This window comes from Salmo trutta, unplaced genomic scaffold, assembly GCF_901001165.1.
Source record: "Salmo trutta unplaced genomic scaffold, fSalTru1.1, whole genome shotgun sequence".
Classification (NCBI taxonomy): domain Eukaryota; kingdom Metazoa; phylum Chordata; class Actinopteri; order Salmoniformes; family Salmonidae; genus Salmo; species Salmo trutta.
In genome coordinates, this window is record NW_021822962.1 from 4,420,360 (window position 1) to 4,446,010 (window position 25,651).

Genomic DNA, 25,651 nt, shown 5'->3' on the forward strand with positions numbered 1-25,651 from the left:
ATTTTGTTTGATTATTATGATGGCTATACAGATGCATGTACAACCATTTTATCTTAAGTTAATATTTTTTCTTTAGTTCAAGTTTGCTTGAGGTCCTGATTTGGAGCCTCTTGTCATCCTGGTTGTCCCTTACTTTCCGGATGAAGGCTCGTCTTATGGTCTTGTCGTCCAGTCCAGAGCCAAGAGAGAAGGAACTATTGTCACTGAAGCCTGGGGGTTGATCATCGCTGTGGTAATCAGTGTTTAGGTCTGGGAAAAAAGACAGACTCAATGCAATGCACATCAGACCACAAACACTTCCAATGCCCCTTTCTATCTATCAATGAATGATAACACACATCGTTTTTGCTCCCTACTGAAAGTGCTCCATCTTGAAAACTTCACTGCTGTCATGCATCCTTTTGTGGACTAATGAACGAAATACTCAAAGATAGTTTGAGTGAACTATCCCTTTAACACTTGAAGTACTCACCATGATTTGGGTTGTCAAAGCCCTGACCGTAGGCCCCAGGCATGGGAGCATAAGGTGCAGTGCCATATCCTGGGTTCCCCTGACCCTGGGAGTACATGGGCTGACCAAATGCACCAGGCGTGGGGAAGGGCATCCCCCCTGGAGCAGGCCCTGGCCCCCCAAATGAGTTTGGCATTCCCTGCGTGTTGGGTAAGGTCATCCCATATCCTGGGTTCCCGTGACCCTGGGAGTACATGGGCTGACCAAATGCCCCAGGCGTGGGGAAGGGCATCCCACCTGGAGCAGGCCCTGGCCCCCCAAATGGGTTCGGCATTCCCTGCGTGTTTGGTAAGGTCATCCCATATCCTGGTGGGCTTGGCTGCCCAAAGCCTACATTTGGGGGCTGGATGCCCCCCTCCAATGAAGAATAGATATTCCTGTCAGGTTGGGACATCACTAGGAGAGGGGTTCAAGAAGTGTTGATCTTGTCTGGACTGTAGAAACAGGGCACTAGAGACAGAGACACATGATGACGAATGACAAAAGTTACTTTTGACATTTTAGTCATTTAGCAGAAGCTCTTATCCAGAGCAATTTACAGGAGCAATTAGGGATAAGTGCCTTGCTCAAGGGCACATCGATTTTTCACCTAGTCAGATGGCTGGTTAGGATCCTAGTAGGTATCTTAGTAGGTTAGGATGGTAAAGGTTTTAAGAGTACATAATGTCATCTAAAAAGGGGTTTAAGGAGATCAAAGTCCATCCAGGGATCCCTAGGGGATACCTGCCCCAGTATCTGTGTATTACAGATGTCAACAATGAGTAGGATGGTTCTCCTCTCTAACGCCCTGGAAGCTCATATTCAAACTCCCATTAGACAGTTCTGCAAGCGTTATGTCAAAATATGTTCCTTACTCACCAAATATCTTAATTTACTCCCGTTATGGCCGGTATGTACTTCCAAAAAAGGTATAAATAAAAATGAACAAGCAAAGGGAAACAAATGCATATTCGGCATTCATACTGCCACAAACAGAAAGTATACAACATCTCAATACATTGGAGGTGCTGAAAATGACCTTTTTTTGGTTGCTTGTATTTTTATTTAGACCTTTTTTGGAAGTACATACAGGCCGTAACGGGAGGAAATGAACATAGCTGCTGAGCGAAACTCCCTATTTGGTAAGCTCGCTTGTAGAGCTGTCTAATGGGAGTTTGAATCAGTTTAGAGGCATCTCTAATGCACAGATACTGGAGGAGGGAATACTCTATCCACCCTGTATTAACTGTGCATCACGAGGGAGGGAGGGAGGGAGCATGATTCAGCAAACTATCTAGATTAGAACAATGATAAGCAAACAGCAGTGTGCTATTCATTACAATGTAAGAGCTCAAAATAATATAACCAAAAATAAACTGTGACTGTTGATCAGTGACTAAAAATGAACTATGGTTACGGGAAACGAGGGGGCAGTGGTCCAACTTTAAAGTATCCCTCCCCGTCCCGCTCTTAACTACACTGTTCACAACAATTGTCCAACAGTGTGTGATTGCGGCCTGCAATTCGGGGCGTTCCAAAAATAGGCCGTTTATAACAGTTAGTAGTCTTAACATCTGGCACATAATAACTGCACAATGACCAGAACATTTCCTAACATTCATTTGTAGAAGATAATCCAAGTGTTTCTAGCACAGAGACTGAGATTCTCTTTTCAATATTCATCACTCAAACTCTCCTGTTGGATTTATCTATATAGTTATCTACATGCTCAAACGGGATATATTTAAAAAATAAGGCCCAAGGGGGTGTGATATAAGGCCAATATACCACGGCTAAGGGCTGTTCTTAAGCACGACGCAACAAGGTGCCTGGACACAGCCCTTAGCCGTGGTATAGGGGCCATATACCTCAACCCCCCTGAGGTGCCTTATTGCTATTATAAACTGGTTGCGAATGTAATTAGAGCAGTAAAAATAAATGTTTTGTCATACCCATGGTATACAGTCTGATATACCACAGCTGTCAGCCAATCAGAATTCAGGGCTCGAACCACCTAGTGTATATTTACAATTATTAACTGGGTGGTTTGAGCCCTGAATGCTGATTGGTTGAAAGCCATGGTATATCAGATGTGTACCACGGGAATGACAAAAACATTTTACTGTTCTAATTGTTGGTAACCAGTTTACTTAAGCAATAAGGCACGTCAGGGGTTTGTGGTATATGGCCAATATACCACGGCTAAGGGCTGTATCCTAAGAACAGCCCATATACCACACCTCATCGTGCCTTATTGCTTAAGCATAGCAGTCTAAACAAGTTAAACTGACATCCATTGATGAAAATGTTCTGGAGAGTTTAATAGGGGCAATTTATCTTCTATCATGACCTATTCTTAAACTCGCAATAATTATTATTTTGATGGAAAACCATATTTTGCTTCTCAGCTTATGTCAGTTAAAATTATATTCCTTAATTTGCTTAATAACTTTATAGGAAAAGGATTTATTGGATAAATGTGGCAACTCCTCTCTTGCTGCAACATTTTTGGGGGGGCTAGTTCAGGCATTTTGTATAGGTTTTCAGGGGTCAACGGGTTTCGACCTGATGCCTACATTTGAGCTAGATCTGGCAACCCTGGTTCCATCTGTGTAACGTCATCCTAGTTAGCTGGGTAATCGAGGCTTTCTGAACGCTTCGCCGCTTTCACCAAATTGTGCCGGAAAAGGGTCAATTACTGCGAGCTTCATTATCTGTTCACAATGCACATCAGTAACATCTGCTGTCCAGAAATAAATAGCGGTGTGATTATCAGATGTTTTTTCTCCACTGTTTTCATCAAAACTCCGTGGTGTAGCAGTAAATCCTACGTCCCCTTTTTGCCTTCAAAATACATTTTAAAAAACAAAACAGAATCTGTGGCATTATTTAGGATGCTGAAGACAGGAGATTATATTATACTAAATAAAACAAATTATTTGAACTGAGCAGAAAGTGTGGTTTCACTTTTTTTCCCTTCTAAATGGTGTTCCTTCAACGGGTTTCGACCTCAGATGTCCCTGAATGATCCATACTCTTCCTGCTAAACTACCAGTCAGGTGAAACTTCTTGGACAAAATCCTAACTACATTTGGAAGTGCTGTGTCCAGGTCAGTGTTTGAAAGCAGCTTGGAATAGGAGAAGAATGCGCCGAGACAACGGCCAAATCAGTGGGATCTCTCATTTAGCAAAACACGGTTTGAACCAGTCAGATCTTCACTCATGGCTCGGAGCTCCGGTATCATCACTAGCTACCGGTGTCGCCCCGGCCTGCTGTGTACCAGAGACCCAGCTATCGTTACGAGCTACATATCCCGCCTGATGTGTACCGGAGTCCTAGCTAGCTGGAACCCGGTGTCCTTCGGCTTCGCTAACGCCTGCCCTCGCCTTTGTTAACAGCACTGCGGGAAAACAGTCCCGGTCAGGCGGGGGCGAAGGACACTGACTACCGTTGTCCTAGCTAGCTAGCTACCAACGTTGTCGCCCCCGCCTCTTCTGTGGGGTTTATCAACGTTTGGCATCCAACGTTATGGTGCGTTACCGTCACCTACTGTACCGGAGCGCCCCGCCTCTGTACCGGAGTCCTAGCTTTAAAAAAAGGTTACCATTAGAAGTACACTACATGACCAAAAGTATGTGGACACCTGCTCGTCTGACATCTCATTCCAAAATCATGGGCATTAATATGGAGTTGGTCCCCCTTTGCGGCTATAACAGCCTCCACTCTTCTGGGAAGGCTTTCCACTAGATGTTGGAACATTGCTGCAGGGTTTTGCTTCCATTCAGCCACATGAGCATTAGTGAGGTCCGGGACTGATGTTGGGCGATTAGGCCTGGCTCACAGTTGGCGTTCCAATTCATCCTAAAGGTGTTCGATGGGGTTGAGGTGAGGGCTCTGCAGGCCTGTCAAGTTCTTCCACAACAAATCGACAAACCATTTTTGTATGGACCTCACTTTTATGCACGTGGGCATTGTCATGCTGAAACAGGAAAAGGCCTTCCCCAAAGTGTTGCCACAAAGTTGGAAGCACAGAATTGTCTAGAATGTCATTGTATCTGTAGCGTTAAGATTTCCATTCACTGGAACTAAGGAGGCTAGCCCGAACCATGAAAAACAGACCTAGACCATTATTCCTCCTCTACCAAACTTTACAGTTGGCACTTTGCATTCAGGCAGGTAGCGTTCTCCAGGCATCCACCAAACCCAGATTCGTCCGATGGACTGCCAGATGGTGAAGCGTGATTCATCGCTCCAGAGAACACGTTTCCACTGCTCCAGAGTCCAATGGCGGCGAGCTTTACACCACTCCAGCCAACGCTTGGCATTGCGCATGTTTATCTTACGTTTGGCTGCTCGGCCATGAAAACCTATTCCATGAAACTCCCGACGAACAGTTCTTGTGCTAATGTTGTTTCCAGAGGCAGTTTGGAACTCGGTAGTGAGTGTTGCAAACGAGGACAGAGATTTTTACACACTGCGCTTCAGCATTTGGCGGTCCCGTTCTGTGGGGTTTTATGTCCTACCACTTTGCAGCTGAGCCATTGTTGCTCCTAAACGTTTCCACTTCACAATAACAGTTGACCAGGGCAGAAATTTGACGAACTGACTTGTTGGAAAGGTGGCATCCTATGACAGTGCCATGTTGAAAGTCACTGAGCTCTTCAGTAAGGCCATTCTATGGGGGCAGTAGGTAGCCTAGTGGTTAGAGCGATGGGCCAGTAACCGAAAGTTTGCTGACAAGGTAAAAATCTGTCGTTCTTCTCCTGAACAAGGCAGTTAACCCACTGTTCCCCGGTAGGCCGTCATTGTAAATTAGAATTTGTTCTTAACTGACTTGCCTAGTTAAATTAAAAAACGAAATCTGCTGCCAATGTTTGTCTATGAAGATTGCATGGCTGTGTGCTTGATTGTATACACCTGTCAGAAATGTATGTGACTGAAATAGCCGAATCCACTAATTTGAAGAGGTGTCCACATACTTTTGTATATCATATTAAGAAAGAGGTGCAGATGCAGGAACGCCCCGAATTGCGGGACGCAATTTTACCCTTCTACCAATAATAACTTTCACTGGCAAGATTTCACTGTTACAAGATTCATGAGCTCAGATCTAGGATTAGTTTAGTCGACTAAACTGCGGCTGTGGAGAACTATTACTGCGCCACAGACAACCGTTGTTGTTTTGTACAAGTGGAAAACTATAACAGGCTGTACAAAATATCAAAAAAAATCCCACTGTAACAAACAGTCTCACATTACCGGTATTCTCCGTGGATGAGGTTTTAAAGTTTTCCGTAAGCGTTTTCCAAGTTGCTCCCAGTTTTAAATACAGTCGTGTGAAGCTATAAAGGAAAGAAGAAAATGACTTTCCTTTTCGGTAGGCGATATTTGTTCCGCTAAGTCCTGTGTTACATATTTCAGTCCAAGAGGTCATGCGCGCCCCTGAGGCACGTCATTTCTCGAATGAACTGTGGCCCTGCTGCCGCCAGATGGCGCGATTATTCCTTACGTGACAATTACAAAAGACGTGAGGAATAATAGCGCCATCTGGCGGCAGCAGGGCTCGCACATATGTCAAAAAAGGGCCAATGATGAGTAAATATTAGAACTTGATCGTTAAAGGGCCAATACATTTATGCGTAACAATTAAGTACCTTACTGTGATTGATTTCTATTGAAATGGCCAAAAAGAAACAAAAAATAGCTTCTTAGCGAAGAGAAATTTCTCAAACAACAATTTTGCTAGGACTGTCTAGGAGTGGTCTGAGTGGGTAGGAGAAAACTGAAAACGATCTGTTATTGGCAGATAGGTTTGGAACTCTCTTTCGTATTGGTCTATTAGGCAGACCAAAACTCCATCCCACCACAACAGGCTGAAATTTCAGGCGGTCTTTTTAAAACAGCTCTTACACTAAAAGAGCATTATCATTATTTTCACAATTTCACAGTATTATCCTAACCTGGAAATATATATAAAATACAGGGAAATCATGTTTTTGACCGCACTGGGCCTTTAACAACAAGTACTTTCAATAATACCTTTTGTTTATTAATGAGGATTAATAAATTAGTGCCCAGTTAATTATTATTATTTTAACGTAAAAGTGAGCCTAGGCCAAAAGTCCACTAGATGTCAGCATGTCACATCTGAACACACACACACACACACACACACACACACACACACACACACACACACACACACACACACACTGACCTTAGCTCTCTCCCCTTCAACTCTGTTCTTCAGTTAATTCCAGTCTTGGCATCAGGGTGCAGGCTTAATTGCTTCAGCCCAGTATTAACACAACTAATGAAATGAACTGACCACAAGCTCAGCATTTAGTTGAATTGAAGGACACTGACCAAGTCTAACTCTTTCTCACATTGATCAGAATGGAGAAATGAAGACATTTTCAAGGGTCTTGTTTACAAAACACGAGAGGGCTTTTGTTGTTCCTCCTACCCATTGAGTATGATAGAGGCCTCTAGTGGTCAAAAGACAGTTTTAACATGGGCAGCACCATTGAGGGCTTCCAGCATGCTTCCGCCATTTTAAAGTAGTTAAAGTAGTCAACTAGGTGGGGATTCCTGGGGTTGTAGCCTAAATGCCGCTGCCCATGCTGTCAAAGACACTATTATGGCACAGATATAAAGAGGACTCCTCTATCTTTATGCTCCTTCCACTGAGGAGGGCCTGTAGGTCACCACCTGTCCCCACTGTGCCTGCACACACTCAGACACTGAGGCCTGACAGGTGACATTCTGCAGCTGTCTGTCTGCCTAATAGGGTTCAGCTGTTGTAAAAATGGGGACAAGCGTGACCAAGTCTTGATCACACAAACTGTATCTCCATGAAAATGAACAATAATGTATGTATCGTATTATAACTCTTAAATGCAGATAGAACACTATATACCATGTCCTCTATTCCACTGAAACTGTCAGACTAATGTTAAAGCTTACGTGGCCATCAGTGGTCTTAACTTTATTCCCATATTGAAGGTCCAATTTGCCTGGAATTCAAAAGGATTCTAAACAGGTGGAACAGGGGAAAGAGGAGTTCCCAGGATCCTCTCTGACTGGTCACGTCGCAGATTTTGCAGTCTCATTTGTTCCTGCCTGGTTGCTATCCACACACACACACACACACACACACACACACACACACACACACACACACACACACACACACACACACACACACACACACACACACACACACACACACACACACACACAGCTAACCTTTGGCTGCTCTTCCTGACTGACCACAGCAGGGAACATCATGTAGGAACCAATCAACCAATCAACTATCTGATAGGATTCAACACCATGAATGAAGTCAAAGCCCCATTAAAAAGGGTTTCTGTATACAGTATAGTGTACTTCATTATGTAGATGTGTGTTAATAGAACTGAAGCGTGGATGTTTATCATCAGGATATGGTAAAGATGATACAGTATGTATTTTACATTGGTCAACTGATATGTTTTGATGAAATACTCAGTGGAGAGTTGTAGATGTCAGAGAGACTTGTGGCTGCAAGTTGGCAGACCAACGACCCTTCTAGGAAGGGTTGAGAGATCAGACTACGTCCCAAATGGCACCCTATTCCCTACGTAGTGCACTATTTTTAACCAGGGACCGATATAGGGAATACTGTAGGGTGCCATTTTGGATGCACACATCAGGGGATAGTAATCAGCAAGATTCAGAATCTCTCAAGAGAGGGGGATAATGTAATCAGCAAGATTCAGAATCTCTCAAGAGAGGGGGATAATGTAATCAGCAAGATTCAGAATCTCTCAAGAGAGGGGGATAATGTAATCAGCAAGATTCAGAATCTCTCAAGAGAGGGGGATAATGTAATCAGCAAGATTCAGAATATTTCCAGTTTGAGAGTTAATGTTTAGACTAGAGGACACCAACCAAGATTTGTTCTTCTGCAGATGATCAAGTGAAGTAATAATACAAGTTGTCTAGTTCAGCTTCCTCTTCCTGGTTTTAGTTTGTTTTGATTTGTCAGGCCAATCATATATCACCTAAACAGCAGTGTCATGAACAACATGGGAATGTAGCACCATGGACAGCAACCAAACTGGCAAACTAAGACATTCAAATTCCACATAGAGATGAACTAGACACTGACTCACCTGAATTAATTTTAGTTCTATTTAGAATTGAGTCTTAGATAAAGTTTGAAGAGAACCATTTTGGAAGAGACTTCAGTCCACCGTTGTTCAGACCTGACACACGTAGACAGAGATGATCTGATGGGTAAGAGCGGAGTAGTGTCTCTTACAGTTCGTACATTCTTTGGAAGTGAATGTATTTTCCCACTTGTCCCCATCTTCAGCTGTCCAAACTCTATAACATTGTCTGCTTCCTAAATGGCCCCTTATTCCCTATACAGTGCACTACTTTGGACCAGGGCTCATAGGGTTCTGGTCTAAAATAGTACACTATATAGGGAATAGGGTGTAATTTGAGACGCAGCCTCTGACTGGATCAGTGCACGGCTGTTTCCCTCTAAAGTCTCTCACCCTGACTGTGTCCTTCACATGTCATTGGACCTCAGCTATGTACATTGTATGGCCTACCTACCCTGTAACTCCAATACGTTCCCATGATAAGGCAAGGCAAGGTTTCTTCTAATCTACCCTGTAACTCCAATATGTTCCCATGATAAGGCAAGGCAAGGTTTCTTCTAACATACCCTGTAACTCCAATACGTTCCCATGATAAGGCATGGCAAGGTTTCTTCTAATCTACCCTGTAACTCCAATACGTTCCCATGATAAGGCAAGGCAAGGTTTCTTCTAACATACCCTGTAACTCCAATACGTTCCCATGATAAGGCAAGGCAAGGTTTCTTCTAACCTACCCTGTAACTCCAATACGTTCCCATGATAAGGCAAGGCAAGGTTTCTTCTAATCTACCCTGTAACTCCAATACGTTCCCATGATAAGGCAAGGTTTCTTCTAACCTACCCTGTAACTCCAATACGTTCCCATGATAAGGCAAGGTTTCTTCTAACCTACCCTGTAACTCCAATACGTTCCCATGATAAGGCAAGGCAAGGTTTCTTCTAACCTACCCTGTAACTCCAATACGTTCCCATGATAAGGCAAGGCAAGGTTTCTTCTAACCTACCCTGTAACTCCAATACGTTTCCCATGATAAGGCAAGGTTTCTTCTAACCTACCCTGTAACTCCAATACGTTCCGATGATAAGGCAAGGTTTCTTCTAACCTACCCTGTAACTCCAATACGTTCCCATGATAAGGCAAGGCAAGGTTTCTTCTAACCTACCCTGTATCTCCAATACGTTCCCATGATAAGGCAAGGCAAGGTTTCTTCTAACCTACCCTGTAACTCCAATACGTTCCCCATGATAAGGCAAGGCAAGGTTTCTTCTAACCTACCCTGTACCTCCAATACGTTCCCATGATAAGGCAAGGCAAGGTTTCTTCTAACCTACCCTGTAACTCCAATACGTTCCCCATGATAAGGCAAGGCAAGGTTTCTTCTAACCTACCCTGTAACTCCAATACGTTCCCATGATAAGGCAAGGCAAGGTTTCTTCTAACCTACCCTGTAACTCCAATACGTTCCCATGATAAGGCAAGGTTTCTTGCAACCTACCCTGTAACTCCAATACGTTTCCCATAATAAGGCATGGCAAGGTTTCTTCTAACCTACCCTGTAACTCCAATACGTTCCCCATGATAAGGCAAGGCAAGGTTTCTTCTAACCTACCCTGTACTTCCAATACGTTCCCCATGATAAGGCAAGGCAAGGTTTCTTCTAACCTACCCTGTAACTCCAATACGTTCCCCATGATAAGGCAAGGCAAGGTTTCTTCTAACCTACCCTGTACTTCCAATACGTTCCCCATGATAAGGCAAGGCAAGGTTTCTTCTAACCTACCCTGTAACTCCAATACGTTCCCATGATAAGGCAAGGTTTCTTCTAACCTACCCTGTAACTCCAATACGTTACCATGATAAGGCAAGGCAAGGTTTCTTCTAACCTACCCTGTAACTCCAATACGTTCCCATGATAAGGCAAGGCAAGGTTTCTTCTAACCTACCCTGTAACTCCAATACGTTCCCATGATAAGGCAAGGTTTCTTCTAACCTACCCTGTAACTCCAATACGTTCCCATGATAAGGCAAGGCAAGGTTTCTTCTAACCTACCCTGTAACTCCAATACGTTCCCATGATAAGGCAAGGCAAGGTTTCTTCTAAATAAGAGATCAGGCTGATGAGGTGTTGAATGTGTTGGACAGAAAGATGTGCCCCAGCAGGTGAGACTTGGTTGATGTACAGTGAACTGCTTTCTGTCAGTTGTGAATTATGTAAAAACTACAATACTGTCACGGGTGTCGTAGGGTGTAGACCAAAACGCAGCGGGAATATGTATACTCTTCTTCATTTTATTTAGTGAAGAAGGAAAAACACAAACAACATATACAAAAAACAAACAAACTGGACAGTCTCATCAGGCACACAGCAAAACAAGAAACAATCTCCCACAATTCCCAAAACAAACACACTGCTAAATATAGGACCTTCAATCAGAGGCAACGATAGACAGCTGCCTCCAATTGAAGGCCCCAATCCCCATACCTAAACATAGAAATACAATACCCTAGCACAGACATAGAACTAACAACATAGAACTAACCAAAAAACCCCGGACTAATAAATCAAATACCCCTCTACATGAACACATACTCAAACACACCCTGAACCACATAAAACAAAACCCCCTGCCACGTCCTGACCAAACTAATAAGAACAAATAACCCCTTTACTGGTCAGGATGTGGCAAATACGAATATAAGTAGCTAAAAGGCTGTTTATTTCATCTAATTAAATGAATGATTGTATTTGCAGAACAACACATTTGAAAAGGCAAGATAAATAGAATATTGTACTGGAATCTCTGAGAGACTTGGTAGTTTATGTCCAGTGATATTCACAGTAATCTTCTTTAAAAGATATAGTGTGTGTTAACATATTCCTTTGTAAGAAACAGTTCAAGTATAAAAAGTTCCCAACATTGTAAAACAGTCAATCTCACAAAGTTAATAACAAACTCACAGCTATGGAAATAAAATGTAAAAAACAATGTTTTTTAGGATAGAGAGTATTATAATGTATATCTAATAGTTTATACTGTAACATTTCTCTATCGTTGTCCGAACACATTAGAAAGAGAAAGATATCTACAAAATAACTAAATAGGTTGTATAGATAAAGAAAAGCTTTACTTCATGCCGTTATATTTAGGTTTTATAAAAGTCCTAATTATCATTGTAGCTATAGTACATACCTGACAATAACAATGTGAATATCTCAGCAGAACATACCTCTAATATAACATGAACACATTATTTATTCAATACAGTCCTACTCCCTGACTCTTATCTAAAGGGTGCAAATCTCTTTTGTAATTAAAAGATACCTAAATATTTTCCAAATACCAGTATTTTAAGGCACATTAGGAAAAACATTCTATAATATAAAAGCTCCACATTCCGCTCTGTTGCTCTGTGCGTGTGTGTGTGTGTGTGTGTGTGTGTGTGTGTGTGTGTGTGTGTGTGTGTGTGTGTGTGTGTGTGTGTGTGTGTGTGTGTGTGTGTGTGTGTCTGTGGTAGCTGGTGCTCCAACAATGAACATAGAGAGAGGAGCAGCTTCTATAGACAGGAAAAGCTTCAGCTTCAGGCCAGTAGCTGTTCTCTTCTGTCCTGCCCTCACTGGATCTGATCTGACCCCCATAGGAACACAGGACAGACAGCTAACATCACTCCTCTACGTCACTGTTCTGCATAGGTACAAACATTATTATAGTAACATTATTATATACAGTTGAAGTTGGAAGTTTACATACACCTTAGCCAAATATATTTAAACTCAGTTTTTCACAATTCCTGACATTTAATCCAAGTAAAAATTCCCTGTCTTAGGTCAGTTAGGATCACCACGTTATTTTAAGAATGTGAAATGTCAGAAAAATAGCAGAGAGAATGAATTATTTCAGCTTTTATTTCTTTAATCGCATTCCCAGTTGGTCAGAAGTTTACATACACTCAATTAGTATTTGGTAGCATTGCCTTTACATTGTTTAACTTGGGTCAAACGTTTCAGGTAGCTTTCCAAAAGCTTCCCACAATAAGTTGGGTGAATTTTGGCCCATTCCTCGTGACAGAGCTGGTGTAACTGAGTCAGGTTTGTAGGCCTCCTTGCTCGCACACGCTTTTTCAGTTCTGCCCACAAATTATTTATGGGATTGAGGTCAGGGCTTTGTGATGGCCACTCCAATACCTTGACTTTGTTGTAGTTAAGCCATTTTGCCACAACTTTGGAAGTATGCTTGGGGTCATTGTCGATTCTAAAGACCCATTTGCAACCAAGCTTTATCTTCCTGACTGATGTCTTGAGATGTTGCTTCAATATATCTACGTAATATTCCATCCTCATGATGCCATCTATTTTGTGAAGTGCACCAGTCCCTCCTGCAGCAAAGCACCTCCACAACATGATGCTGCCACCCCGTGCTTCACAGTTGGGATGGTGTTCTTCGGGTTGCAAGTCTCCCCCTTTTTCCTCCAAACATAACGATGGTCATTATGGCCAAACAGTTCTATTTTTGTTTCATCAGACCAGAGGACATTTTTCTAAAAAGTATGATCTTTGTCCCCAAGTGCAGTTGCAAACCGTAGTCTGGATTTTTTATGGGGGTTTTGGAGCAGTGGCTTCTTCCTTGCTGAGCGACCTTTCAGGTTAAGTCGATATTGAACTCGTTTTACTGTGGATATAGATACTTTTGTACCTGTTTCCTCCAGCATCTTCACAAGGTCCTTTGCTGTTGTTCTGGGATTGATTTGCACTTTTCGCACCAAAGTACGTTCATCTCTAGGAGACAGAACGAGTCTCCTTCGTGAGCGGTATGACGGCTACGTGGTCCCATGGTGTTTATACTTGCGTACTATTGTTTGTACAGATGAACGTGGTACCTTCAGGCGTTTGGAAGGTTGAGGTCTACAATTATTTTTTCTGAGGTCTTGGCTGATTTCTTTTGATTTTCCCATGATGTCAAGCAAAGAGGCACTGAGTTTGAAGGTAGGCCTTGAAATACATCCACAGCTACACCTCCAATTGACTCAAATTATGTCAATTAGCCTATCAGAAGCTTCTAAAGCCATGACATCCTTTTCTGGAATTTTCCAGGCACAGTCAACTTAGTGTATGTGAACTATTGACCCACTGGAATTGTGATACAGTGAATTATAAGTGAAATAATCTGTCTGTAAACAATTGTTAGAACAATTACTTGTGTCATGCACAAAGTAGATGTCCTAACCAACTTGCCAAAACTATGGTTTGCTAACAAGAAATTTGTGGAGTGGTTGAAACAGAGTTTTAATGACTCCAACCTAAGTGTATGTAAACTTCCGACTTCAACTGTATATATATATTTGTAGAAGACATATTTCACAAAATATATTTTACAAGTTCAAATTGCATAGTTCAAACTGCAGGTTTAAAAGTATTAAAGGTGAAAAGTGACCAAAAGTGTTTTTGGTTTGACCATCTTGTTTAAGAAATTTGAGGGGAAAATACCTGATTAGACTTCAGTGCACTTGTGAAAGTTGTACAAAATCACACATTTAATTTACTTAAAATTATGAACTTAAACTGGTTGGTTATGAGGTCATATCTTAAATAATAATTCTAGATATTTGTCCTGATGAATAAATATTAAATATTTCTGATATAATGACAACAACAAAAAACAATACTTTAGTGATGACAACACTGATGATATTTGAATAACGAAGTAACTATTCTCTTCAGTTATGAGATGATTCTCTTCAGTTATGAGATGATTCTCTTCAGTTATGAGATGATTTTCTTCAGGCTCTTTTGGTAGCAGCGCTGCATGTTCTAAAGCCAAGGATTGATGACCACCACTCCACTCCACTCTTCATCCCTCCCCCCTCCTCACACTCTCCCCCCACCTCTGTTATCCAGGCTCAGTAATAGTAGTAGTTATGGTCAGTTACTGCATGCGGTCTGCCTGAAGCTGCTGAGGCTGGTACTGGGCGAAGGCTGCAGCTGCAGCGGCTGCTCCTGGGGTGGCTGCGGCTCCTAGGGGCTGCTGGACCGCATAACCATACCCTGCTGCAGCCATGTAGCCCGCAGGGGCCGGGGAGGCTGCGTACGGGTACTGCTCGTAGGCAGCGGCGGCCGCGGCGCTGGCAGCTGCGGCTGAGTACTGGGCGTAGGCTGCTCCGGTGTAGTCGAGATACGGGGAGGAGGCGGCGGAGGCAGTGGCGGCGGGCGACTGCATGCTGTGAGGGATGACCATGGTGCTTGGCTGCATAAAGGCCTGGGGGTAGACGTAGTGGGCTGGGATCCTGCAGGACAAAGATGTCAAAGGTCAGAGGACAGACAGAGCCACTCGGCAATCTGGGACACACACTGAAACCGAGCTCAGGAACACAGGAAAGCAGGCGTCACAAAGACAAAATAACGTCAACCCAGTCCTCATTTCATTAACACAGCAACACCACCCAATGGAACCCTGGGTAAAAAAAGAGAAGGTTTCAAGCCAAAAGGAAAGCAGAACAGCTCTGTCTGAAGCTCAGGAATCATCATGAAACCAGAGCAGCTCTGCCTGAAGCTCAGGAATCATCATGAAACCAGAGCAGCTCTGCCTGAAGCTCAGGAATCATCATGAAACCAGAGCAGCTCTGCCTGAAGCTCAGGAATCATCATGAAACCAGAGCAGCTCTGCCTGGAGCTCAGGAATCATCATGAAACCAGAGCAGCTCTGTCTGAAGCTCAGGAATCATCATGAAACCAGAGCAGCTCTGTCTGAAGCTCAGGAATCATCATGAAACCAGACAGCTCTGCCTGAAGCTCAGGAATCATCATGAAACCAGACAGCTCTGCCTGAAGCTCAGGAATCATCATGAAACCAGAGCAGCTCTGCCTGAAGCTCAGTAATCATCATGAAACCAGAGCAGCTCTGCCTGAAGCTCAGGAATCATCATGAAACCAGAGCAGCTCTGCCTGAAGCTCAGGAATCATCATGAAACCAGAGCAGCTCTGCCTGGAGCTCAGGAATCATCATGAAACCAGAGCAGCTCTGTCTGAAGCTCAGGAATCATCATGAAACCAGAGCAGCTCTGTCTGAAGCTCAGGAATCATCATGAAACCAGACAGCTCTGCCTGAAGCTCAGGAATCATCATGAAACCAGACAGCTCTGCCTGAAGCTCAGGAATCATCATGAAACCAGAGCAGCTCTGCCTGAAGCTCAGTAATCATCATGAAACCAGAGCAGCTCTGCCTGAAGCTCAGGAATCATCATGAAACCAGAGCAGCTCTGTCTGAAGCTCAGGAATCATTATGAAACCAGAGCAGCTCTGTCTGAAGCCCAGGAATCATCATGAAACCAGACAGCTCTGCCTGAAGCTCAGGAATCATCATAAAACCAGACAGCTCTGCCTGAAGCTCAGGAATCATCATGAAACCAGAGCAGCTCTGCCTGAAGCTCAGGAATCATCATGAAACCAGAGCAGCTCTGCCTGAAGCTCAGGAATCATCATGAAACCAGAGCAGCTCTGCCTGAAGCTCAGGAATCATCATGAAACGAGAGCAGCTCTGTCTGAAGCTCAGGAATCATCATGAAACCAGAGCAGCTCTGTCTGAAGCCCAGGAATCATCATGAAACCAGACAGCTCTGCCTGAAGCTCAGGAATCATCATAAAACCAGACAGCTCTGCCTGAAGCTCAGGAATCATCATGAAACCAGAGCAGCTCTGCCTGAAGCTCAGGAATCATCATGAAACCAGAGCAGCTCTGCCTGAAGCTCAGGAATCATCATGAAACCAGAGCAGCTCTGCCTGAAGCTCAGGAATCATCATGAAACGAGAGCAGCTCTGTCTGAAGCTCAGGAATCATCATGAAACCAGACAGCTCTGCCTGAAGCTCAGGAATCATCATGAAACCAGACAGCTCTACCTGAAGCTCAGGAATCATCATTAAACCAGACAGCTCTGCCTGAAGCTCAGGAATCATCATGAAACCAGAGCAGCTCTGCCCGAAGCTCAGGAATCATCATGAAACCAGAGCAGCTCTGCCTGAAGCTCAGGAATCATCATGAAACCAGAGCAGCTCTGCCTGAAGCTCAGGAATCATCATGAAACGAGAGCAGCTCTGTCTGAAGCTCAGGAATCATCATGAAACCAGACAGCTCTGCCTGAAGCTCAGGAATCATCATGAAACCAGAGCAGCTCTGTCTGAAGCTCAGGAATCATCATGAAACCAGACAGCTCTGTCTGAAGCTCAGGAATCATCATGAAACCAGACAGCTCTGCCTGAAGCTCAGGAATCATCATGAAACCAGAGCAGCTCTGCCTGAAGCTCAGGAATCATCATGAAACCAGACAGCTCTGTCTGAAGCTCAGGAATCATCATCCTTTAATTAGGCATTAGAGAAGACAGACCGGCCAGCCCTCTGTGTCTGAAAGAGGTTCTCTCACAATGCCAGCTGATCGCACAGCACCACAACACATCAAGAAAGAACTGCAACTCAACTTATCCCAGTCAACATACAATCAGTCCAACACCACACACCACATGCCCACACACGGTAAGTCCTCAAACGCAGATAAACAGTCAACGAAAATGAGAGAAGCCTCACAAAAGAAAATGAAAACGTGGCAGCATGTGGCAGAGAGACAGACGGATTATGTATGAAGGTTCACACTTCAACATTTTCTATTATTAAATGACATACTTTAGTTTTCTAATATTATTGTTGTAAATATTTTTGTAAATGACTCTCTGTCCTGCTATGAGTACCAGTGAATAGAGCTTGGATAAGTGCTATTGTGTGAGTACGGCGACGAGTAACATTTTGAACAATCGATCCTATAGTGAATAGTGGTGTACATTCATTTCTAATGAATCCAGGTGTCTTGTTGAACTCCAGACCCTATGGTTGACTAGATATAAATATGTTTATTATTGGAAGAGCACGATGGAGAGAGAGAGAGAGAGAGACAGAGAGAGAGAGACAGAGAGACAGAGAGAGAGAGACAGAGAGACAGAGAGAGAGACAGAGGGAGAGAGAGAGAGAGAGACAGACAGACAGACAGAGAGACAGACATAGAGAGACAGAGAGACAGAGGGAGAGAGAGACAGAGAGAGAGACAGATACAGAGAGACAGAGAGAGAGACAGACAGACATAGAGAGAGAGACAGACAGACATAGAGAGACAGAGAGACAGAGAGACAGAGGGAGAGAGAGAGACAGAGAGACAGAGAGAGAGACAGAGGGAGAGAGAGAGACAGACAGAGAGACAGAGAGACAGACAGAGAGACAGAGAGACAGAGGGAGAGAGAGAGAGAGAGACAGATACAGAGAGACAGAGAGAGAGACAGACAGACATAGAGAGACAGAGAGAGAGAGAGACAGACAGACATAGAGAGACAGAGAGACAGAGAGACAGAGGGAGAGAGAGAGACAGAGAGAGAGACAGACAGACATAGAGAGACAGAGGGAGAGAGACAGAGAGGGAGAGAGAGAGACAGAGGGAGAGAGAGAGACAGAGAGACAGAGGGAGAGAGAGACAGAGACAGAGAGACAGAGACAGACAGACATAGAGAGACAGAGAGAGAGGGTATAAATGGAGTGATCCAAGCCTGTGTATCTGGGCAGATTTGGCCCTATTTCCACTCTGAGCGTCAGTCACCTCCAGCAAACAGAGACCAGGTGTTAAAACTGTCCTAAGATGTGTCATACACACACACGCACGCACACACACATACGCACGCACGCACACACACATACGCACACATACGCACGCACACACACATACGCACGCACACACACACACATACGCACACATACGCACGCACACACACATACGCACACATACGCACGCACGAACGCACACACACATACGCACACATACGCACGCACACACACATACGCACACATACGCACGCACGCACGCACACACACATACGCACACATACGCACGCACGCACACACGTCCGGGAGAGTGACAGGAGAGGCTGGAGGCTATTTTTTCTCCTCTTGTCATCACTAAAGGACAAGCTGAGCTCCTCTCTCTCCTACAGCAGCACATGGCATGACCTCCTTCAACTCTGGAGGATAACTATTCCCTTCCTCTGTCTCCTCTCTCTCCTCTCTCTCCTCTCTCTCCTACAGCAGCACATGGCATGACCTCCTTCATCTCTGGATAACTATTCCCTTCCTCTGTCTCCTCTCTCTTCTCTCTCTCCTCTGTCTTCTCTCCCTTCTCTGTCTTCTCTGTCTTCTCTCTCTTCTCTGTCTTCTTCATTACAGGCTACAGGTGGGTTGTTAAATCAGCTGTTGAGTGGTGTGGTCTAACAGTGGTAAATGTCAGAGGTCGCCCAATTCCAAATCCTCTTCATAAACTGGAGGGAGTTCATTACTTTGTAAAAGACACACTGACATTTTGGAAACCTCACTAGAGGAGTAAATGTCTCTCTATGACTGTAACAGAGTCCACCTGTCTGTCTCTCTATGACTGTAACAGAGTCCACCTGTCTGTCTCTCTATGACTGTAACAAAGTCCACCTGTCTGTCTCTCTATGACTGTAACAGAGTCCACCTGTCTGTCTCTCTATGACTGTAACAGAGTCCACCTGTCTGTTCATTTACTCATTTACGCCATTTAGAAAAAATAAAAAATAAAATAAAAATGTATGAAAAAATGTATGAAATGTATGCATTCCCTACTGTAAGTCGCTCTGGATAAGAGCGACTTACAGTAGGGAATGCATACATTTCATACATTTTTTCATACATTTTTATTTTATTTTTTATTTTTTCTGTGTCTGTCTCTCTATGACTGTAACAGAGTCCACCTGTCTGTCTCTATGACTGTAACAGAGTCCACCTGTCTGTCCCTCTATGACTGTAACAGAGTCCACCTGTCTGTCCCTCTATGACTGTAACAGAGTCCACCTGTCTGTCTCTCTATGACTGTAACAGAGTCAACCTGTCTGTCTCTCAATGACTGTAACAGAGTCCACCTGTCTGTCCCTCTATGACTGTAACAGAGTCCACCTGTCTGTCTCTCTATGACTGTAACAGAGTCCACCTGTCTGTCTCTCTATGACTGTAACAGAGTCGACCTGTCTGTCTCTATGACTGTAACAGAGTCCACCTGTCTGTCTCTCTATGACTGTAACAGAGTCCACCTGTCTGTCTCTCTATGACTGTAACAGAGTCCACCTGTCTGTCTCTCTATGACTGTAACAGAGTCAACCTGTCTGTCTCTATGACTGTAACAGAGTCAACCTGTCTGTCTCTCAATGACTGTAACAGAGTCCACCTGTCTGTCCCTCTATGACTGTAACAGAGTCCACCTGTCTGTCTCTCTATGACTGTAACAGAGTCCACCTGTCTGTCTCTCTATGACTGTAACAGAGTCGACCTGTCTGTCTCTATGACTGTAACAGAGTCCACCTGTCTGTCTCTCTATGACTGTAACAGAGTCCACCTGTCTGTCTCTCTATGACTGTAACAGAGTCCACCTGTCTGTCTCTCTATGACTGTAACAGAGTCAACCTGTCTGTCTCTATGACTGTAACAGAGTCCACCTGTCTGTCTCTCTATGACTGTAACAGAGTCCACCTGTCTGTCTCTCTATGACTGTAACAGAGTCTGCTGCTATAACTGGTACGATCGACATTAACCTTTCCTCTGGTTGGAGGACGACAGGGCAGGCGGCCATTTTGTGTTGAAAGTTCAGGGCTAAATAAAGGTGCTTTGTAAATCACTGAGACACATGGGTAATCCCCTAGAACAGAGGCAGTACAGGCCCCCCGGCCCCCGGGCACATGTCTCAGGCAGCCCACCTGTTGTCCGCGGGCGAGCGACTGATGGAGCCAGCGAAGGCCCTGTCTACAACATCCATTATTTAGGGCACGCCGAGCCACTCTCATTTTCCAGCGGAATTTGAGAAGCCGTGTAGAACACTGTGAACAGCTGCTGCCTGACCAGTAGTCTACCACTCTGCAAACGACTTATCTGAGATCAGTTTACACTCCATGTTTACTGGCTGTATGTATGCCTTTTAAATATGCTGGATGTTTTACATGGTAAAGGTTATAACTTCTGTATCCTACTTGGATGTCTTGGTTAGTATTCATCTATGTTCCACACTACAAGCTACTTAGATTTGGTATTTGCTGTCAGTTTACACTCAGTGAGAACGAGTATCAGACCTTTGGTATTAAAACAAATGAGATATTGGGTCACCGATGAGCGACAACAGAGTGGATCAGGATGTCCGTTTGAATAAATGAGTTTGTTTTGGAGCTGTGGGTGTTCTCAGTCATCTCGTTTCCCTGTATTGTTCCAGTAGAGTGGCCTGGCTCCATTCCAAATCCATCCACACTATAAACATACTGGCTGGTGTGTCCCACAGTAGTGACACCATTCTCCGATTCCATCCTTCCTCTCCATTATTCTCACTACTCTTTCTCTTCTCTATATGGACACATTTCTACAGTGGTTTATGGCTTCACAGTTCTAGCTAGGGTTGCAAAGCTACCAGTAATTTACAAAAGTTACTGGAATCTTCAGTAATTTTGGTAAATTAACAGAAAATCTATGGTAATCTATTGTAACTTTGGTAATTTATACTAGAATTTTTTTATTATATGTTATTAATTTGTTATATCTGTGTCCATATTGTCCATGATTTTCTAGTAAATAGACCATATGGTTGAAATAAAAATTGCCTAATTAATTTAAAAAAAAGCATCTAATCAACAACGGAATTACTTTCAATTACCTCTGCAACTCTCCCAACTAGTGACTTTTATCTCACCTGCCACCAGTTTGACTCCAAAACATTAACAACAAATACATGTTGACAACAAATACATGTTGACAACAAATACATGTTGACAACAAATACATGTTGACAACAAATACACGTTGACAACAAATACACGTTGACAACAAATACACGTTGACAACAAATACATGTTGACAACAAATACATGTTGACAACAAATACACGTTGACAACAAATACACGTTGACAACAAATACACGTTGACAACAAATACACGTTGACAACAAATACACGTTGACAACAAATACATGTTGACAACAAATACATGTTGACAACAAATACACGTTGACAACAAATACACGTTGACAACAAATACACGTTGACAACAAATACACGTTGACAACAAATACATGTTGACAACAAATACATGTTGACAACAAATACATGTTGACATAGTAAAATAACTCAAATCGTTTCATGCTGAAACTCTCAATATAAACACCAATGGTATTCACTAACTTGACGGTTTGTATTTAGGAGAATGTTTTACAGCTTTGTCATTCTATTTTCTGTTTTAAAATCATCTTATTTAATTATTTCCTATATTTTACTTGTGATAAGGCCGGAGAGAGGACCAGAGATGATTAGACACCTGAGATAATCTGTCTTGTGACAGATTACATAAAATCCTTGAAAGATACCAATATAAACTTGGAAAGTTTACAGTAATATATACCCTGCCTTTGCAACCTTAGTTCTAGCCATGAAATATCTTTCACTGAGTTGGTTCCTGGTGTCATGAGCAGGAGGGACAGAGACAGAAGAAGATGATGTGAGCTACAGAAGGAAGCAATGGGTTAATTTGAGAAAGAAAACTGAAACCACAACATCATCAGTATAGAAAACCAAAGGTAGGAAAGGATCTCCGACATGCAAGCCAAGAGTTGTTTTGTTGCGTGGGGGGTCCGGAAGGTCCAAGACAAGTCACGTAGCAACACTGGTGATCAACCCCGTCAACAACAAAACATATGAAAACGTTGTTAACTAAAAAACGGGGAAACAACACAGGCTACAGCACAATCAGTCGTTAAAAATCAAGTAAAAACCACATCAGAATCAACACCCCGTGACAAAGTTAAATCTGAAATATCCAAACTCTCAGCGTCTGCAGAAATACCCCTCATCCACCGCTCCTGACCCCCCCCCACTGCAAGTAAAGAGAAGCACGCAGTTAAGCTGAAAACCACTTCATACTGAAACAAAGGCACACACACCAATCTATGGACTATGGAAAACCGCAACAGAAAAATGAAAAGAAAAACAGCTTCCATGCATCTAATCACCATTTGAGCTTGTTTGTGTGTGTCAGAGTATACTGGTAAGACCTTAGTGATCTGCCCAATGCAGACTCAGTTATTCATCCTCAAACCATCATGTCCCTCCATCAGATAATGTTTCTTAACCGTAAGCCAGCCTGTCAGATCAGAGAGAGACAGACAACATTGACAACTGGTGACATCACGTTTACAATCACAATTCGATTCAGACTTTAGAATGTAAGAATGACAGCAGAGATGCACACCACACAAGACACAGTCCCACCTCTACACTCAACAGAGAATGAATGGGCGGTGGCTTACAGTTACACCACTCTGGAGGAGGAAAACCTTACATTTTACAATCCAAGCTATTTTTTAAAAGATGAAAATCACTAGATACTGCGGGTGAGAATAGAAACGGGCACATAGATCAGTCAAAATGAGCAGCTGTGAACAAAACAGGTGGTGTTACAGCATGATATTCTACAACTAGTTTAGGGATGAAAAATTCTGGTAACTTTCCCAAAGTCCCAATCTTCTAACCGGGATTTCTGGAACATCTAGAGAAAGTTAGGGTAATTCTACAACCTTCCACTAGTTGAACATTTTCTACCCTGTAAAAGAAGTTAATAATAATAAAATACATGTTCTTGTCACATACACTGGACAGGTGCAGTGAAATACATAGTTTTAATATGACACACTTCCAACAACACAAGGAGTATCACTATGCCATAACATACCCATAAGGCCTCTGGATGAACGCTGGGTGGATTTGAGGAACACCAAATGAGAAACCTGGAATTAAGAACAAGTTGTTTTTAACTCTACCGTTATTTTTTCAATCTAAAGCTTGAACCATACACATATTATAAATGCATTATAATTCCATTATAACAAATGTGATCAGTGCTTCCAATGTAACTCCTCAAGTACTTATAGATCATGTAAATGGTAGGGGAAAAAACACATTTTAAACATTTGGTGTCTGTTAAAATGGAGACACACTTTAATCATAACGTATCTTCATTCACACTAGCTTCACTGTTTCTGCTAGTTCCCCCCACTACAGTACACTTCATCTGAATCCCATGTTACACATCTACCATGTTACACATCTACCATGCTACACATCTACCATGCTACACATCTACCATGCTACACATCTACCATGCTACACATCTACCATGCTACACATCTACCATGTTACACATCTACCATGTTACACATCTACCATGTTACACATCTACCATGCTACACATCTACCATGCTACACATCTACCATGCTACACATCTACCATGTTACACATCTACCATGTTACACATCTACCATGTTACACACCGTGTGTTAACACACTGTAAGCAGGTGGTTAGTTTGCTCGTTTTAGCAGCTCGTCATTGTTTGTACGCCACCTTGGTCGTCCAAGCTGTGAAATAAACGTGTGGCGCAGCCCTCCGCCAGCGCGGCCATCCCCTCACCTGGCTGCATGACCCTGGGCTTGGCCCCCAGGTAGGCCAGGTTCACATTGGCTTTCCGGCCGTCGATGATGGGGTTTGGGTCCTTGCAGGCTCGGTCCGCAGACGCCCGGTCTGCCATCGTCACCTGAGGGATGGAAAGGGAAGAATAAAAAATAAATACATGTTTCCATTGCCTGAACTGATCAGATGTCCACTCAGTGGGGAGGCTGGCTAAAGTTGTTCATTAAACTACAATTCATTTAGAAGTATTAATCATGTCCCAATAAGAAAAGCATGAGGGTATTACAATCAGCATAAGGAAAGTGTAGAGAAAAATGTCCCTTCATTAGTTGAAGGTAAAGACATGGTTTATGAAGCACAAGTCAGCAATTCTAGGATGATTACATCACATCACCGTGGGCCTCTTGAGCCAAAGACACCACGCCTAACCTTCAGCTGAATACTTAGCAGAATAGAATGGTTAGTCCATTCAGGAACTGATCATGCAATGCAATTCACTGACCGTTCATAAATGGGCTACAAAATGGTGTGAATCAATAAGTGACATCAGATGCATTATGGATAGGCTAATGATAGCCTTTTTCATTTAAGACATATTGGTGCTGGAAACATTTTAGATTCTACCCATAATGCCTGCATTTAACAACATGACATAAAATAATTACGCAATCGATCGATCTATCAATCAATCACAATGACATTCAAATGTACATCTATAATACTTACGAATCCATAACCTCTGGATTTGCCCGTCTGTCTGTCTGTTATAACAACAGCCTCGTCGATATCACCGAACACTTCGAAGTATTTCCTGAGACTGGAGTCCGTGGTGTGATATGGAAGACCCCCTACAAATATCTTTGTGTAGGTTGTGTCTTTCTGAGACGAGTGCATCATCATTTTTGCGGTAAGCCGTAGGCAACAATGTTTTATATAGAATGTTTTTGCAATCTCACAGAGATCAGTCAGCTCTGTGAAAGCACAGGCTATTTAGAAAGATTAATTTAAGGTAGGTTTCGTTGGAACTGAACAGACACTTGTTTGACGCGGATTTCCAGTCGTCCCCAACTTCAGTTCAGTTTGACACTGCTTAATTTAGGAGATGGTTACCACTGGTGTCTAAGTCAGCTTCAGCCAGCTGTCACGTCCAGGGGGCTGGGCCGTGAACACGCTCTCTCCCGGGCCCTCCCTCTGTGGCATACAGGGTCACAGGCACCGACCAAACATGAACAGACCTCGATCATAGGATCGCGAAACATTAGCTCATTTCAATACAGAACCCAAAATAACAACACGTCAGTCTGACATTGCTTTTGACTATTCCCATGTGTAAAACATTACTTTACTCTATTTGAAAAAAACGTTCATTTATTGATATCCCACTTGCCATTTACTGTAAATCTATGAAATAATCTCCTCCAATCTAAAAACACTATGTAATGAATCTGAGCTCGCGGGGTCAGATATGTGCATGTT

The 25,651-nt window shown here is 43.1% G+C and overlaps 2 protein-coding genes across 4 annotated transcripts in view; both read right to left on the reverse strand.

Annotated features, from left to right (window-relative positions):
- Positions 1-5,954, reverse strand: part of LOC115187805 (protein lifeguard 1) — a 12,978-nt gene extending 7,024 nt beyond the window's left edge. Inside the window, exons 1-3 of one of the 2 annotated variants that reach the window (XM_029746850.1) lie at positions 5,751-5,954; positions 473-961; positions 134-249 (exon numbers count right to left, since the gene is read on the reverse strand). In XM_029746850.1, the coding sequence (XP_029602710.1) occupies positions 134-249; positions 473-905 (549 nt within the window). In that variant the 5' untranslated portion in view covers positions 906-961; positions 5,751-5,954. Of the gene's footprint in view, positions 1-133; positions 250-472; positions 962-5,750 lie in introns of those variants that run through there. The other variant, XM_029746851.1, reaches the window with a different exon arrangement.
- Positions 5,955-13,916: 7,962 nt separating this feature from the next.
- LOC115187807 (RNA-binding protein 24) lies at positions 13,917-25,380 on the reverse strand. 2 transcript variants are annotated; one of them, XM_029746854.1, is made up of 4 exons: positions 24,902-25,380; positions 24,110-24,299; positions 23,440-23,494; positions 13,917-14,924 (listed from the first exon to the last, which is right to left on the reverse strand). In XM_029746854.1, the coding sequence occupies exons 1-4, from the start codon at positions 25,073-25,075 to the stop codon at positions 14,567-14,569; spliced, it is 777 nt and encodes a 258-aa protein (XP_029602714.1). In that variant the 5' UTR covers positions 25,076-25,380; the 3' UTR covers positions 13,917-14,566. The 2 variants fall into 2 exon arrangements, with proteins under 2 accessions (XP_029602714.1, XP_029602715.1); XM_029746855.1 differs by having other exon boundaries at positions 13,918-14,924; positions 24,176-24,299; positions 24,902-25,376.
- Between the last annotated feature and the right edge of the window lie 271 nt (positions 25,381-25,651).